Source organism: Andrena cerasifolii, chromosome 14, assembly GCF_050908995.1.
Source record: "Andrena cerasifolii isolate SP2316 chromosome 14, iyAndCera1_principal, whole genome shotgun sequence".
In the NCBI taxonomy this organism is placed as follows: Eukaryota; Metazoa; Arthropoda; class Insecta; order Hymenoptera; family Andrenidae; genus Andrena; species Andrena cerasifolii.
In genome coordinates, this window is record NC_135131.1 from 5,648,742 (window position 1) to 5,666,377 (window position 17,636).

Genomic DNA, 17,636 nt, shown 5'->3' on the forward strand with positions numbered 1-17,636 from the left:
TAAACTGTCTAATTCTAAACGGTGTTTTAGATCGCGCCAACGATTAGGGAATGCCCGAGAGTCTGCGCTGACGAGGAAGAGAGCTTAGGAAGCGTTTAATTAAACGCGGGAGAAACTTCGAGGGGTATCGCCTCGCGATTCTGGATTATATCCGACAGAGATTGCTCTTGGAAATCAGTTGAACTTGATCGCCGGATTAAACGTTCATTTCAATCGTCAGTTTTAATTAATCCGAAAAGAAGCGCGCGACTGTTTACTGGCCAGTTAGCCAGCTTGTCTCCAAAGACACATTCCCAGTATCCAGAGATCTTTGACCACGCGTGACCTAACCCATTCTCTATCGAACAGCGTGGCTATAGTTCAGTTCGGCAGGAAATGGGAGGGAAAAAGGATAACGCGCCGATCTCCCGACCTTCCACTAGGAGGATCCTCGGGGTCGTTAATTTATCGAGTCGGCGAGTGGACGGGAAGGGTCCCATGCGTTTCACCTGCGCGATAGACGAACCAAAGAACCGTTGTAAGTGCTCGTTAGGAGCATGTATCTTCCTCCTCGAACGTATGATCCGGCCAGCTGATACGATTTCGCTGGCGGGTCTCCATGGAGCTTGAAACGAAGTCGCGACACCCGATTTATCTGCTGCTCGTAATTTCGTTTCACAAAATTGCAAAATAAGTACGTAGACGGATGCGGCTCGTAGCCTAGGCGCGCTTATTTCTCCGGGATCAAGAGTCGCCGAACCATGCAGCGCCATGCATTTTGCATTCGTGTTTTCACGCATCGAGCCAGCACACGGCCGATGAAGTATTCATTGGGAAGTTTACGGCTGTCAGGGAGCAATTTTAAGGCATGGCTGTACAGCAAAGTGGCTTAAGCCTCGTAGCAACAGATGGCTTGGTGCAGCGCAGCTAAGTAATTTGTTTTTCTGAAATATATATATATGTTCATTTGAGGGTCTGTATGTATGTACGCGTCATAGGCCGATTATGCATGCGCTTGACAGCAACAGGTATGCATATCCGCGAGTAATACAGGTGAACGCGACTCGAGTGTGCCCAAACGAATCTCATTTTCTTTCATCTTCTGCTACAATCTGCCCGGGATTAGCCTTGTCGATCTCCCGCCGCGCCAAGCTGATTGCTCGTGGAAATTGCGATGCAAAAGACGAGCGACGAAAGACGGGCGCCGAGCGCTTTTTCGCGAACAACCTCCGAGAGTTGTCTGCTTGAGATTACCCAGAAATTTATTGTGGGCTTTACTTTAGGGATACACCGAGAATCCCCTTTAATCTGCCTTGGGAGCTCATTGATAATCTACCTTACAGGCTACTGTAGAGACTTGAGAATTTCTTTTCGGCTCTGTTTGCGAGATCATCCGGATGATTGAACGACACGTTCAACGCGCAGGTACTTTAAACTCTGCCTCGAGGATCTTACTAGTTGCAAGTTCCAGTTGAGTTCAAAGTGTGTTCATGCCTTTCGATATAACGCCTTGCCTTTTAATTAGCTTCTCAAAGAAATAGAAATCGGACCTGTATTCCTCGATTTATCCTACTTCTCGCGACCACTCGCGCGCGACAAATCAGAAACACGATGATAAAGGTACTAGAACTCGGAACAAGGGTCCACGGGATTTTCCATAACAAATCCCGTTTCCCCCGGCACTCGGGGCAGCTTTTTACTCGCGAGAGGTTCTAAGGCGTTCTCGTCCGACATCACTCATTAAGACCCGGGGAGATCCTTTTTAATTAGCTCGGTAAAGAATCGGCTTGAAGCTCTTGAAAGGAGCAAGGTGCCCCGAGGTAGCCGGACGAGTCAGAGGACCGAAGAGACAGCAGTAAAATCCTCGGTACAATCGCGTCCCGGATAACTTTAATTAAATAATACGCCCCCGGACTCTCGCCCACCCTTCGCCCCTTTTTACTGTGCCTCTTCGGCTGAGCTCGCGGCCGCGTTAATGAAGTTTCTCGAAGGAATGTTTCTGTCATCCTAACATCATCAATCATACAGGAACATGGAGCGAGGGACGAGGAACCGGCAGAGCCGAAGGGAACGCGAGGGCAACTTCTCACAGACCTTCAACAGAATTGGAGCGATTCGATGGTGACCGATTTAACGCGCGATATTAAGCCCCGTGCCTTTCTCCAGTGATCGTTCAACCCGAAACCGAGAGGGACATTTTTTCGAGCAAGGGTAAACACGTTCGCGTCGATAAGATAGCTGAATCGGACTGCAAATTGCCTCCTGAAAGAATTTCAGAGGTATTTCAGAGGAATCGATGACGTTCATTTTGTCGCGACTGATGCCTCTGTCTAGAGTCCCAGGGCGGCGGAGAGCGGAGAGAGAAACGATTACGTACGTTTGATTCCGAATTCTCTGATCGCGATCGATGGAAGCGGGATCCCGTGGAACGACGGGCGACTCGGACGGGGCGAGTGCAAACGGTCCGCCCGAAGGGGCAGGGATTTTCTGTGCGCGACTAGGTAGAGCCAAAGCAAATATTTCTTTCGTGCAAAACCGATTCAACATCCTCGGAAATTTCAGCCACGGCGAAATGATGTGCATGCATACATATGCGCGGGCGCGGGCGGTGTGTACACGCGCAAGAACAGAAAGTAAACAAACATTTGGTGGACACGTCGCCGGGGTTCTGTATTTATTCCGTACGTCGCTTGTGTATGCCATATTTCCGGCTCGCAGTGCCGCAGGACAGTTAGTTTGCTCCTGCCGTATCGAGGCACATACCTACGTGGACTTTGCGTCGGATCGACGAACAGTTTATTCGATTGCGCATATTCGATAGCTGCATCTGTTTGTCGCCGGCGTTCTCCTCGGCGCACCCTCGACGCGAGAATTATTTCCCCTGCGCGAGCACGCGCTTAACAGTCTCGACTCAACGGCTAATAGTTTTCTTTGTTGGGAAAGCAAGTAGGTGAAGCGTCGCGGGACCCGTTTGCGAATGCTTTTGACTACCCGCATGAGTCGCTCGGGCGGCGAGCGCGTTCGCGAAAAATCACAGGGGCTGCGCAGACACTTCACAGGGGCAAAGTTATGGGGCCATTCTATGTCGCGCAATTAACGCTAATTGCACGAGAGTCGCGATAGAAGAGGCATACAAGGTGTCCTCGCGAGCAATGAAACAAAGGGAAGCGTAAGTCACTCAAAGGGATTTCCGCCCCCGGCGCCTGGCAGACAGCTAAGTCGAGCTTTCTTTGACAATTAAATCTAATAATACGATTTGCCGAGCTAGAAAGCGTACGAAACATCGCGAACCTCTCAACAGATGTTATTAGTTGACGTTATTATATTTAGTACGCCTGTGGCGTGCACGTCGCGCGCGACACACAGGAGGAGGATGAAGGAGGATTTTGGAACCACGCTTCTGTCGAAGTCTATTTCATTTCAATTGCATCTGCGCCGATGTGAAAGCTTCAAACAGCTTCTTTACAATCTATTCGCGAAGTTTCTTTTTCGTCTTCCCTTCTCTGGAATCAACGGCGAAGCTCTGTCGTTTGTACGCCCCTGCCACGATTTCCTCCACGCTGTCAGCAGTGTTCCAAGCAGCAAATATTTCATGGAAATATTTCCTAGAAAATTATATTAACAATGTCCGTTGTGCTAACGGGATCCAATTAATTCGTTGTGTATCGAATTAAATGGCGAGGCAGTAATGGAAGTAGCTCCATTATGCGACAAGAGGGAATTACACTGCACAAACATATTATCCACAATGTGGTTTGCACACACGTTTTGCCGCGCTCTCATGTCATTTATAGATAACACGGTATCGACATGATTAAAAGAGTTTCATTAACGATAAAACGATAATAGAGTTACTCGGCTGCACGAGAAATCCCGCGTCTCGTTCGTGCACAATGTGCAACCGAAATTGCATTTCAATTGTAAGGTTTTATTTCACATGGATTCTATTGCGCGGCAATGGGAAGGAAACGCGATGCGAAACGCAACGGTGTACGCGAGAAGAATCTCGCGGCGTGCAGACATTAATTCGCGAGCCCGGCTCCTTCCGGCAACAATTAAAACCTGTATTACGATTAATACAAGCTAACGTACCTGCAGCAACGGAGGTACAAAGTGCAAGCTGAATTGAGTTCGGGGCTCGTCTTAACAACCATTCCATCGCAATTAAGCATTTCACTGTCCAGGGTTCTCCTAAAAGGCAACGAGTCGCGAGCTTTCGCCGGCGAGCTTCAGATACTATCGGGAATTATTTCCCCAAGCGCTTCCCAATGCGGCCCCGTGGCCGTGAAGAAAGCCCGGAGAAGGGAAAGTCCTCCCCTCGAATTCGTGAAAGCTTTCACGATGAAAGCCGCTTGTAATCCGCGGTCGAAGTGAAAACTGACGTCGCGAATGGCCGCCGTCGATTTTCCAGCAAGGGACGAAATTCGTTCGAAAGATCGTTCCGGGAGATTTGTGAGGCCTCTTTCGTAGATACCATCGGACCTTACAAGCCGCCCTCCACGATCTATCGGCTTCGAGACAATTCCGATGGCGAGCCATTCGTTTACGTTTTTGTTTAACCAGGGCACGTGACATTTCTTCTCAAGCATTCCAAAGAATGAATGCAAGGAAGAATGTTCCAAAGTGTACTTTAGCTTAAAGCACTTTCAATTAGCAGAGAATAGACCCCCTGGAAAACGCGAGCCTGCCCTTGAATAATGCTCCTGAGCGCAGAGAAAGGTGAATCGATCGCGGCACAACGCTCGCTCCCAATTGGGACAAAGAGAAAAATCGTGTAAGCCCGATTCGAGTCGATTTCCATTGAACCGTTTGGCTCGGTCAAATCCCAGCGGCCAACAGAATCGTCGCAACGATACCGATCTAATCGATCTACAAGTTCTTTCCGAAGGGCACTTTATGAGTGCGTTATATTACGCGGCACGAAAACGCCGCGCCAATTACTTCCATTTAAAGGCTCGCAGCTGCACTGATTTACCGTATAGGCGGTGAAATGAGAATATACGACGAAGGGGCATTCATTTCCTTCGTTTTGAACGCCGGCGCTGTGCCGCTTTGTTGTACGCCAGGAAAATTGCGCATAAGGGTGCGGGGGCCAATAAATGGAATTGTAGTCAATGAAATTCCGCGGAGAAAAAGAAAAGTAAACTGAATGCACAACGTCGCGGGAGCAAGGTGTTTTTAAGGGGGGTTTGCGCCTTGTTGGGCCGAAAAATAGGTAGTTCTTTGTGAATTTTTTCTACAAAAACGGTTCGACAAATTAATTTGAGGTTTGGCAGGCTGTTTTATTGTATCTTGACCTATTGTTCTGAATTTTTGTGTGACAGTGAAAAAAACAACATGGCAGATATAAAAAGAGAGTTGAATAATAGTCGGGTGGTCCTCGCGTTGACTAGAAGTACTGTACTATCGGTGGTAGTAGATTTATTTCCGTATCTGTTACCGTTCCTTTTTTATTTAAAGAAGTTTTCCCGATTTTGTGGCAAACCCAGTTTCAGACTCAAATAAGAACGCTTCACCTTCTTCAAAAGGCTGCCATTTTAGCATTTTTTTATATTTATTAATAAATCTACTACCATCGATAGCCACATTCATATAGATTAAGAATCTCTTTTCTTTTTTGTGTTTCGGATAAACCTTACAGTACTTTTCGTCAACGCCAGGATCACCCGATTATTTTTCAACTCTCTTTTTGTATCTGCCATGTTTTTTTTTTCACTGTCACACAAAAATTCAGAACAATAGTTCAAGGTACAATAAAACAGCCTGCCAAACCTCAAATTAATTTGTCGAACCATTTTTGTAGAAAAAATTCACAAAAAATTACCTAATTTTCGGCTCAACAAGGTGCTAACCTCCCTTAAGAACTTCAAGAAGTTTCTCTAACCTCCGCAACCACACTTTCTCCATTCTTATTGAATTCCCTAATTAGTGTACCTTGATGTTTATTCAAGGCACTCGTCGGATATCAATGGAATGCCTGGTTCGAACAGGTAAATGTTCGCAGCGCAGACTCGCGTAATTTCGCCAGACCGTGTAAACTCGCGTTTCCAGACACAGAGGCCGTCTACGTTTAAGTATCATCAATACTCGCATTAACGGATCCCCGGGTACGACAGGTGTACACGACGCGCGTTCTATGCGATTCCCACGCGTTTGTATGTCGCATCATGTAAACGGGCGTGCATCCACAGTCAACTTTATCAGCAGGAAACGTGCCTGCACGTAGTGTCACGTACACCCTCCTCTCTTTCCTAAACGCACGACAATCTGCCATCGTTCGACCACGAATGTACTTCCTTTTCCCTACTTTCCCGACGCCTGCTAGTGATTTTGTTAGCACCGGTTTCAGATGACTGACGTCGCGTGTTTTTCGATTACGAAACACTAGAGTAATCTTTTCCTCGACTTCAGTGGATCCGGTTGTTGTGTTTATGGCTGGAGATCCAACGCTCGATTATCCCAGTCTGCCAAGGGAGGATCCCCAAGCCGGACATAAAAAAATTATGAAACTTTGGGGATATGTTAGAAGATATTTTCTGATTTTGTGTTATAACTCGTGAACTATAAGAGATAAAAAAGGAATTATAAAAAGAATTTTATAATTTGATAAAAACTTAAATCTTACAGTTCGCGAGTGATAACACAAGATCGGAAAATAGCCGGATTTTCAGAGGTCAATTTCACCCCCTTAAAGTGAATTTGGGCAGCAAAAGAAATTGCAGAATACAAACCTATATATCTTCAACATATCCCCAGTTCCATAATTTTTTTAATTTCCGGCTTCGGGATCTTCCCTTGTGAGTAATTATACTGAAATCTATTTGAACTCGGCCCTGCTTCGTCCCTTACTTTCCTCGCGACTCTTATACAGTTGTCAGTGAAACGAGGAAATTAATAAAAGTCGATTGCTTAAAAGTAATGCCACCGGTCGCGAATACTTACGAATATTCCGACAGTGTTCCAACGGATATAATGTTTCCTCCGCCGTCTCTCCGATTCCTCGTGCACCTCCCCTCTCGACGTGATCGATCAATTTTTCTATAATCGAGAGGCACGGCGCATGGGCGATCAAGGATCTGTTGGAAGGATAGAAAACGAGGACAAAGGAAGGGGCGAGGGAGCGGTCGGTAAACAGCCGAAGAAAGGACGATCGCATCCGCAAACTATTTAGCGCAAATTGAAATCGGATTGAAGTTCTAATGGGCAGAGTGTAAAGGACGTTAGAAGACCGATGTCTATTATATCCGACACCTTGGCTTCCATCTGCCTTCCGAATTAATTCTTCGCCGGTGTTGTCGTGTAATTCCCGTCTAATTCTGCCGCAGTAGAAAGGAAACGGCCCTCGCTCCAGTGGAAAATGGAATTAGTTAACAAATTTAATTTCGCACCGGCGTTATCGGCGTAACTCTCGCGTAACGACTCACGTGTTAGTTTCTTACCAATTAATGGCAATATGCGCATGGTAATTTGTCAGTGCATCGATCGCACATAAATATTGTACAATATTAACCTTATTAATGCTTGATAAAATATTAATAGTTATTTGAATATCAATAATCGATGCTATCGCAGCGAAATGTTCACGCTGTAATGGGCCACAAGGCGAGACTGTTTCAATGCATCTGGGAGCTTCCTATTGACTGCGGTGTACATACATCACGCAGCGATATTCATAATTAACGATAACAACGGTGCAGCCATTATAATAATTTACTCAGCATGACAGATAATTATCAACGAATTTAAGCTATCAATTTATTTACATGGCGAATGCGTCAGTACTTCAGAGCGACGCATTGCAGCCGCATTGCGAAAAACCTTTGAGCACCAGAGAGAAGAGAATTTATGTTCCACGCGATGTTGCACCAATGCACGCGGGCTATTAAAGAAAGCACTCGAAGTAGAAAAGGCCTGCGACTGGTCAGACAGCGCGCCCTTCGCTCGAGCGTTTGACAGTGCGACCCCCGTCGAAATAGCGTTCTAAACTCCCTTCCATTGTGCGGGCGGGAACCAGGCGATTACCATGGTTGAGCGCAATTAAAGCGAAGCAGCGCGAGCTTGTTTACTTTCAGACAGCCCGCACAGACGTAAATATAATTTCCCGAGATTAACCAAGCCGCTGGTCGTCTTGCGAACCCGCTGTCTGCGCGTCTAACCTGGCCCCGGACATCCTCCCCGCCCCTTCGACCCACTTGCTAGATAACAAACCTGTCGACAGTTCGCTTAACAATCTGGGAGTTTTAAACTCATTTCGAAGTTTATTCCGCCTCCGCCGTATGCATTCGCTCGCGGCGATTCATATTCGACCGGGGCTTGTTGAAGCGGAAGCTACTGCAAGGTGGCGACCGGATCCTCTGCTCCCCCCCGCGAATAAATCGCGCGATTCCGTAACAGTGAGCGCGTTACAGGCGATTCACCAGTGCTGTGATGTTTCAATTATTAGCAAGCGACGCGGACTACGAGTCCTGCAGGCTAGCTGGGTCATTACACCGGCTGATATTGCTGCACCCGAAACAACGTGATTCCGGCTCGAGCCGGCCGCAATTATGGATGATTGTCAACCAGCCTAACGCGTGACGCTCGTCTGATCGGGTTAGTATATCGCGTGTATCATCACTGATACGTTTTCAGGAATTGTAACGTCGCTTGGACACGTCGAGCCTGTCGCCCACGATTCTGCTCGCATTCCTAGGCGCGGGGTGCTAGTTAAATCCACGCGCGATAAAACACCGAGCCGCGTGTCAAAGTATCCGATAATTCGGAGAAATTACGGCGCAACTTATTTGGTGAGTAGCCCGCGGTTATTTCACCGGCGAACCTTTAACAATCGGTGATTCCCGAATACAATGGGAAACCCGGCACGGAAACGGAGGCCACTCATTCGCTGTAACATTGAATTACACGTCTGTTCGGTTCACAAAAACCCAGCGCGGATAAAGGGTGACGCGTTTCACGAGCTCCCTGCCGTAATTGTTCTGAAAATGGTAACCGATATTCACGGTGCCGCATGACCGAGCGATAACTCGAACCGCTTAAAAGCGATCGCCGGATCATTCCGAACAAAAACGCTTCGATGGAAATCTTTTCGTAACATTCGCTCCCCGCCTCGCGGCGCTGACGTTTCTGATAACAGGCTGCGCCTCTTTGCGCGCATTATAGCTCCGTTATTATCTCGTTGACAAGCTGGCTACTGTTGCCTGGAAAGGTACCGATTGCACAGGATCTACTTTCCCAAATGGCAGTAAGATATTTGTCACTTCCGATCTATGTAAAATGTAGAAAGGTATCGGCGAAGCGTACTAAATTACTGGAAATTATTGCACAAAATACACAGAGATTCCAAAGTGTCGAGAAATCAAAGTACATATTACGAAGTTTCGGGTAAATGTCTGTAACGGATTGTCAGTAGTATAAACCCGAAAATGCGGACAGAAATATTACAATAATATCAGACGTGTCTGAAAAGTAAAAGTCTATTAGAAGTATAAACAGGTACAAAAGTGTAAAACACATAAAAGTTACTGTTAATGATAATAGCATTGTTACCTTTGATAGATCAAGAACGTCTCGCGTAGCGTTTCTGTTAAAGTCCACCAAATGACCAATGTTCCAATTGCTACTATATCACAGTCGATTTTCTGTCACAGAATGTTATCCTCTGTTTCCAATAAATTTAAACAGTCCGGCTGTAGATGGAAAATATGCGCTCCGCATAAAGTTGAACAACAGCGCGTAGCTTATCGTTCTCGTCCTCGTCGAACCATCATACACCCTCGCGAGAACGCAACTGTGCCCTCGAGTTCGTTGCCAAAGTGACTCTTCGACCAATACCATCTCATCCGGTGTCTAGCGTCGTAACACGCAACCTGTTACCTGTCAAGCGAGCGCGAGAAAATCGATGGGAAATGTCGCAAAGAGATCCCCTCTGACGCCTCTTCGTGTGAAAACGAACACCGACGCAATTATCTACATATGCGTCCTACCCTGTGTCTGAACAGGCTTAGAATATATGTAATTGTGAAGAAAAAAACGGAGGTGGTAAACTGTGCGATATTAGTGCTGTTTACGATACAATCAGATAGCTTTTCGTTCGTTTGTTCTCGTCTGAAAAGAAGCCCCAGTTTGCCTGGGCAAAGCTGAAAGACGGATATTCGCGAGTACGAGGTACAACCCAGCGGGTAAACCGTTCTGCGGTTTGTTTTCCGAGGGGATGGCTGACGACCGCAATACCTGTCACACTAGTGACAAGTTTTAGGGGTGGCGTAATTGCCAAAGCGTCGCGCACTTGCAACAGAACCATCAATTTGGAATGAAAGGCACGTGTACAGAGAAGAAGTGCGCTCGGGGTTTTCACAAAAAATTTCCATCTTTATTCATACAACGACAAGGTTACAGGCACGCCTACCAACTACCCAGCAGTGCTCGTGCGAAAAATATAATGGCCTGCTGTGTGTGTTATTACGGTATTGGAGGGAATGATGGGGAACTGAGGGTGTTATCGTGCGCGCCTTGCACCCTTACACACTTGTAGTTTGATTACAGTTTACGTGGAGAACCGGGGGGAGAATATCCGAGGGGGGCATTGAGAATGAAACGAAACTCATGAAAATGATGCCGAGGATCCCCGTTAGAAGTTAGAATAGAAGAGGTATAGGAGTAGGAAGCGCGCGTAAGTAGTAACGGACTACGAATGGTCAGACGGATCCTTGACACTATACATACACATACAATTAGGGAATCTATTTTCATCCCGGTCATTATTTACTACCCCGGGATTGCGGGATTTGTTAAAATTTTAAATGTGTTCAAATTTGACATCTTTATTTAAAGTAAGCAAACTTACTTTCTATGATTAGTCTCAAACATCAACTAAAATCATTTTCAGCAATAAAAACAGTAGAACAATGGAGAATAATAATGTCTGAATAAGTAGGTAATATCAGTAAACCATTATGAAGATTTTTTTAAATGCGAACGAAGAAATAGCAAAGTTCATACCGACAATATTTCGACTTTACGTGTTCAGACGTTGGCCACCCCAACGCAAAATAATAATAACACGGCGTTCGGTACGAGACAGTATTCTTCTCCTACGAGCACCAGCAGGCAATGCACGGGCCTATACCCGGTGCTCGTAACAATATCATTGTACAAATAAATATTTGTCCTTATTATTGTGAAATAACTATGTTAATTTATTCTGTTTATTTTTATGTCTGTCAGGTGTTCATAAAGTAATTCACATTTTTAAAAAATCCAGAAATTCTCCGGATTAGTTACATTAAATCCCGGGATTTTTGTAATCCAAAAAACAACCGGGATCCCGGAATACCGTATCCCGGGATTGTATTCCCTACATGCGATGTCCTTATTCGTGTAATGAAATATCGAAAAGAAATTCTATACAGTGGAATGATGTACGCATATTTTTTACAGACTCATCCCATATGATTTTAACGATGTATAATCAATTACTAGCATCAATAAAATGTTTTTCACCATCAGGTACTCGGGTTATTTATACAATTTATCCTGTGTTCCCGGATATCCGTATGAAGCTGTACAGTGTGCGAGCTACAAATAAATACGAAAATATTACGAGATCCAATGGAAATCCGAAAAGTGCCTCATATTACGAAGTTCGTGAAAAATGTTCGGCATTTCAAAATCGAGTTATGCGACGTTACATCACGGCATTATATATTGTGCCACACGCTCGCTTTATTCCACTCTGACAAGTTCCCCGTATTCACTTCAATATTTGCGACAATTATTTCTGATTGTATTTTCAAAGTTTTCAGCAAACATCGCCATTGTAATTTACCGTTGCGTACCTTGCAATTTTATACCCCACAATATGGCTTCTCCCGTGACTTGGAGAATTTCAGATGCGGCAGCATTTCAGTGTTTGGCCAGAATGTTAATCGTGTTTACATGCGTAATCGCGTATATTTAATAACACGCGCGAGGTATGCAAATTATTCAGTGACACAGCCGACAACGATGAATATTGTTAAATGGTGGACCGATTGCGGTTGCATTGGTTTACAAATTATTGGAATGGCTGCAATAAGCGTGGCATCCCACGTCGCATTTCCCGATTGTTTGCCGGACAAGTACGAAACGAATATTTGTTCGACTGTAACATAATTCTCATAACCCGCGCTATAATGAGTATTTTTTTCTCTCTGCGGAGCCGTACGAAAATCCTGTCGCAATTTAATGGTATAAGAAGCGCGAACCGTCCGTTTGATAATTGTTAATTGATTACCAGTTCGCCGGACGGACGAATTAGCCTGGGCAAATATTTATCGGATCCGAGTGGAACTTTGGAATGCGATTTAATTACTTGCTATTGGAGGAGTTCTCTTTTCCTAAAATGATTTTACAGATTGACGAACCGGAACGATCGGCGGTGCCGAAGCTGCTCGCGCTACGCTATCAGGTCCCAGGGAAAATATATTGGAAGTTCCCAGAAGCTGCGAGATTCATTGGCGCGCTTTTCACTCCTCGATCACGAAGCTCCGTTTGCCTTGAAAAATGTTTCTGTTTCGCAACAGCTGTAGCATACAGATACGTCACGCGCGATTGCTCAACAATGACTGCACGGGTGTCTGTCTCTTGGTCTGGCAATAGCTGTCTGAGAAACTGCAGCTGTCGATTCCCGCTCGAGGGAGACCAGACCAGACTGAAGAATTACGCCGGCAATTTTCCAGAATTAGCGGACACGTTTGTTACATTCTCTCTACGTCCCTCTTATTTCCCTCCCTTATTTCGAGCTTGCGCGTGACTGATCGACGTGTCGCGGCATTATCTTATATCGGGCAAATTACACGCCACGCGTGCAGGGCAGAAAAACAGGGAATTCTAATGGTAGAAAGTAAAAGCTCGGGGCGAGAGTGGATCGATGCGCGCGGGCATGCACACTGATTTCGACTCGCGTGGAAAATTGTTTTAACCTAATTAGTATTTTCAATTAGTTTGGCCAAACTGTTTCAACAACCGTTGGCTTCGTCCAGTGACAATTATTGTACACTGTCTCAGCGAGGTGTGGAGCAGAATGTTCTTCTGTGACAACACGCGAAAAATTTAAAATATACACGATGACAAAGTTGTAATGAAAGCTCTCTTTGTAACAGATTTTATTTAAATCACGTCCATTTACTAAAATTCAAAGTTACTTCGCTTCTAAGGATTATGCTCCTTAACGGATTCCATGAATAATATTAGCACTCTCGTTGCTATTGGTGCAGAACTCAATTATTCCGCGTCAACCTTTGTTCCACAAAGGGATGACGTTACGAAGACATACGCTTCATCATACGCTTTCTGCTAGTCGTATTTTGATCTGACACGTCTTTTCGCTTCCCACTTTTTAATAGATCCCATACTTGATTAGAGATACGTAGCACTAACTGCTTGGTAACTGTAAGCGGTAAATACTTTCACCTTTAACGATTACATTTTAATAATACATTTCGCGACATGTTTTCTTTGTTCGCGGGAATATTGAATATCCTGAAGATTATTTGAAAATTATGTCCACTCATGCGCGATTAAACGGTACGAATTACCGCTTTTAATCATTTAGGATATCCATCGTTGCTCAACGTGCATATCGTTTAATTACAAACCAACGATCACTGCGATCCACGTGGTTATTTATAATAGTGGTCAGTAACGTTTTCCATTGATATCAACGAATATTCATTTACGCTGTTCAACGTGATCTCTTATAAACACATCCCTGCAGGCATTCAAATATAAAGTAATCCACCAATGAATTTTCAGGCTTAAAATTATCGTACACATAAAATTAAACGAAGGTGATCGCACGCTCTCGTCACATCGACGTTGAATCAAATTAATTTATTGTACACTCACGTTGTGATTGGACCGGTAGGCCAATTTTACTTTGCGACCCTTTTCTCCACACTGAATTCGTCATTCTCCCGTCCCATTTCACCGAATACTCTCATGGACCATCTATCACGAAGATGCTGAAGATCACCTCGTTGCATTTGAACAGCACGATCGAAAAACACGTTATTTTATTAAACGTTTCCATCGACCAAGTACTCGTCCATGCATCCACGTGCATCGCCATCGAGCCTTAAAAGCCAACTGAGCTCTATGACACCTCCCACTTGCAAGCGGAGTCAATGTGTCGCATCGCGGTAGTCAAGGACACGTGGTCGATACGGAAAATGCTACCCCTCGAGAGGGAAAATAAATGCAAACTTCAACTTCCCGAGGGGTGAAAAAGTCCGAAAGATATACTTCCCCTCTGGTAATATCGTGCTTGTATGATAAATAAAAGAATTCCCATCGCGTACGACACGTTGGAAACATCCAGATGCATTATTACTTAGGGAGGAAGAAAATTCGAGGCGGAAAATATGAGAACTCGAAAGAGTGGAGACTCGCGATCGACTGTTCCGGGGCTGTTCATCAAACTAGCTACGAACTCTCGCGGAACTATGGACATTTTCGAGAATCGCTACTTCAGGCTATCCCGGAACTTCATGTTGTGGATCGGGATGTGGCCCTACGACATCTCGAATGGGAAAACGTTCCGAAGGGTAGCGCTGCTCCTTCTGCTTGTCACCAAAGGCATACCCGAGGTACCATACTTAGCCTTCAATTTTCTAACACAGAGAAATGGCGACTGTATTTTACGATGACGCTTTTTTATTGTCTGCAAAGATATTGGTGAAGCTATAGATTTGTGGTGGAAATTCGTTCGCATCACTTCAATGTCTGATGATACTGCGTTCAATAATAAATTCAGATTAGTGGTTCATGAATGTTAATTTTAACAGTATAATACACACTATAAATCTCCTTTAAGGATAACAACACTGTTAAATGGTATTTCCAATGAACACAATTGTGGATGGATTGCTTTTATTGGTAAAAGTGAATGCTGTACAACTTAATCATAAACCGTCGCAGCATCTACTTTTTAGCGTTGGTGCAAATTACCGAGTCTCCTTTTAAAAATGCTTTTTATTTCAAATCGATAAGACCCTCCACCCCTGACATATCGTTGTTTGAAGGGAAGCATGGTTTTCAATAGTTAGCTATGTCTTTCCCTGCTGCACGATGGGTCTTCTCGCTTGCACGTCCTCGCTGACCTACCCCAAGCAGGATTGATGTGGGGTGGTCAGTGGCCGACGCTAAGGTAACGCTTTATTTTCGCTATTACCAGTCGCGACGTGCGTATTTGCAGGGACAGAAGTGGGTCACGATTTCGATCCCCCATTCCGCATTCCCAGAGCTTCACTTTGATGCCCTGTAATTCGGGAATCGATCGGCATGTTGACTCGAAACAAAATTCACGTTCAATAACAGATTTATCTATAGTTCCTAAACAAGTTGCTATTTGAATTTCAAATTCCATGCTACATTTCTGAGTTTGTTAACTTGAGTATCTCTTTCAGGCTACATTTGGGAGACAAATTTGTTATATGGGGGTTTTCAGGAAGACTCTACGCTGATTTTGCATCTTCTAGGTCGCCAAACTCATAACCATGGACTACAATTTCGATCTCTACGTGGAATTCGTAACGGCGTTCTTGATCGAACTGCTCTGCTTTACAAAATTTATCGGTCCATGGATTAACAGCGAAACGGTAAATCTCGGCCGCTGCTGTTACAATTGTAACGCAACGCATCGCGTCTGGTCACACGGGAATGAAATTACAGATGAAGGAACTCTTGGAACAAATTAAACAGGACTGGCGCACAATCAAAGATGCGGAGGAACTGCTAATCTTGCGGAAGTATGCGGAATACACCCGACAGTTTGGTCTACTTTACACGTGTAAGAATAGGAGGCAACAGCTTCTCAATTTGACGATCGCTTGACATGATTCTGCGTGATTTTTTCAAAATTATAATCAGAATACCGACGCCGTACAATGAAGCACGGAATTGTATTATGTAGTTCAATGTACTCCGAAATGTCTGTGCTTCATTCACTCCTATACAATAGTCTGTGCAACAATATCCATTCCAGCTTGCATCTACGATGTACCATATCTACCTATTGAAAAGAACCTCATTTTCCCACGATTCTGCAGCTATCACAATGTTGTGTTCTATAATGAAACTCGATATTTCGTCGTCTATATCAGTTACTCAAATCTGAATATTCTGATTGCCGGTACCTACTAATACTTTACCCTTGAATTTCAGCCGGCTTGTGCGGTGCCGTAACAGTAGGCATACTCGGGGTATACACTCCGATAATCTTAAATTTTGCACGCTCTTCGAACGAAACGCAGCATCCTGACATCCTCTACGGAGGGGAGTACTTCGTCGATGATCAGAAGTACTTTTATCCGATTCTGGTGCACACGTTGTGCACAATTCTTGTGGCACACATCATCATCATAGCCACCGACGGGGTTCTCTTGATTTTCCTTTTACATGCCTGCGCTATGTTTGGCATACTCGGGTAAACGAGATACATGCCTACTCTTTACTCAAACAATGGAGGAGCTTGAAACAGAATTCTCTCTGTAATTAATTGGTTCTATTACATATCTGTACGCACTGCGTCTGAACGCGAGTTCGGTTCAATTAATTTTTCGTTTCAGTTTCAACACGTGGTTCTTTGAGCAAGGTTATAAGCACGATAGACGAGAATATCGCGTCTTTGTGCAGATAGGAATATTAATGATTTCTTTCCCCTCTGTCCCCCTCAGGTATCGATTCGAACATTTATTCGACGACGCCAACAATACCGCCGAAACAGAAGACGAAGTTGCAAAGTGGAATTGTAGATTTTACGAAAGAATGGATCGTTGTGTCCAACACCATTTGAAATCAATACAGTCTGTATCAACTTGTTGTGGATATCGAAACAGCATGAAAAATATATGTGATGCGAACGAATTATTAATATCTACAGATTCGTAAAACTCATAATCAACTATCACGGTTCCCTGTGCGTTTTGGAACTCGTTTTCTTTGTACTAATTCTAGTGGTCCTCCTGTTTCGCGTAAGTTCAATAAATGTATTCACTCACTACTTCGGGCACTATCAAAATATCATGAAATCTGGTCTGATCATTCGGTCAAAATTACCATACGTTGTCGCGACTAGTTGCCATTTCAATATTACATCCTGTAACATTGTTAAACGACGTCCTACGCGGAATAGTTATTAGGAAAATTTGTTCAGAATTTCGTCACCAACAACCTCGCGGAGTTTTAATGCACCAATGCACTCTCATCATCCCCACGGAGTTTCCATTTAATGTTTACACTATTATTTCTCCCACAGAGTTGCTGAACTATTGCTCCTATGTTGCTACATTATACGTACACCGTCTTTACTCTATTCCGTCATCATTCTCGCGCTACCCCTGACCCACAGCACTGGTCACAGAACAGAAGGAAGCTGACAAGAAATGTTCGATCCTTAATAAGCTAACCGAGTTTTGAATGCGCTGTGACCATTCGCAGGCTTCTATGGGGTTCATTCCTATAAGTTGCGCTGCCGCGCTCAAGCTCCGTGAATTGGTAGGGGTGTAAACTCTGAACAAGTTTTCCTAATGAAGTTTTGCCGTTGGCGACCTTATAACAAAGTTACAGTCTTTTGAAGTTTTCAATGTGACCAGAGGTAGAAGTACAGTAGATTGCATAGG

At 44.5% G+C, this 17,636-nt stretch overlaps 2 protein-coding genes across 3 annotated transcripts in view; one reads left to right on the plus strand and one right to left on the minus strand.

The window, feature by feature from the left end:
- The window catches only part of Nlg-4 (neuroligin 4), a 249,389-nt gene that overhangs the window by 73,708 nt on the left and 158,045 nt on the right, over window positions 1-17,636 (minus strand). The gene's annotated exons all lie outside the window — the stretch shown is intronic.
- Window positions 15,596-16,905, plus strand: LOC143376541 (uncharacterized). Its single transcript, XM_076827019.1, has 3 exons — window positions 15,596-15,805; window positions 16,180-16,441; window positions 16,692-16,905. The coding sequence occupies exons 1-3, from the start codon at window positions 15,676-15,678 to the stop codon at window positions 16,903-16,905; spliced, it is 606 nt and encodes a 201-aa protein (XP_076683134.1). The 5' UTR covers window positions 15,596-15,675.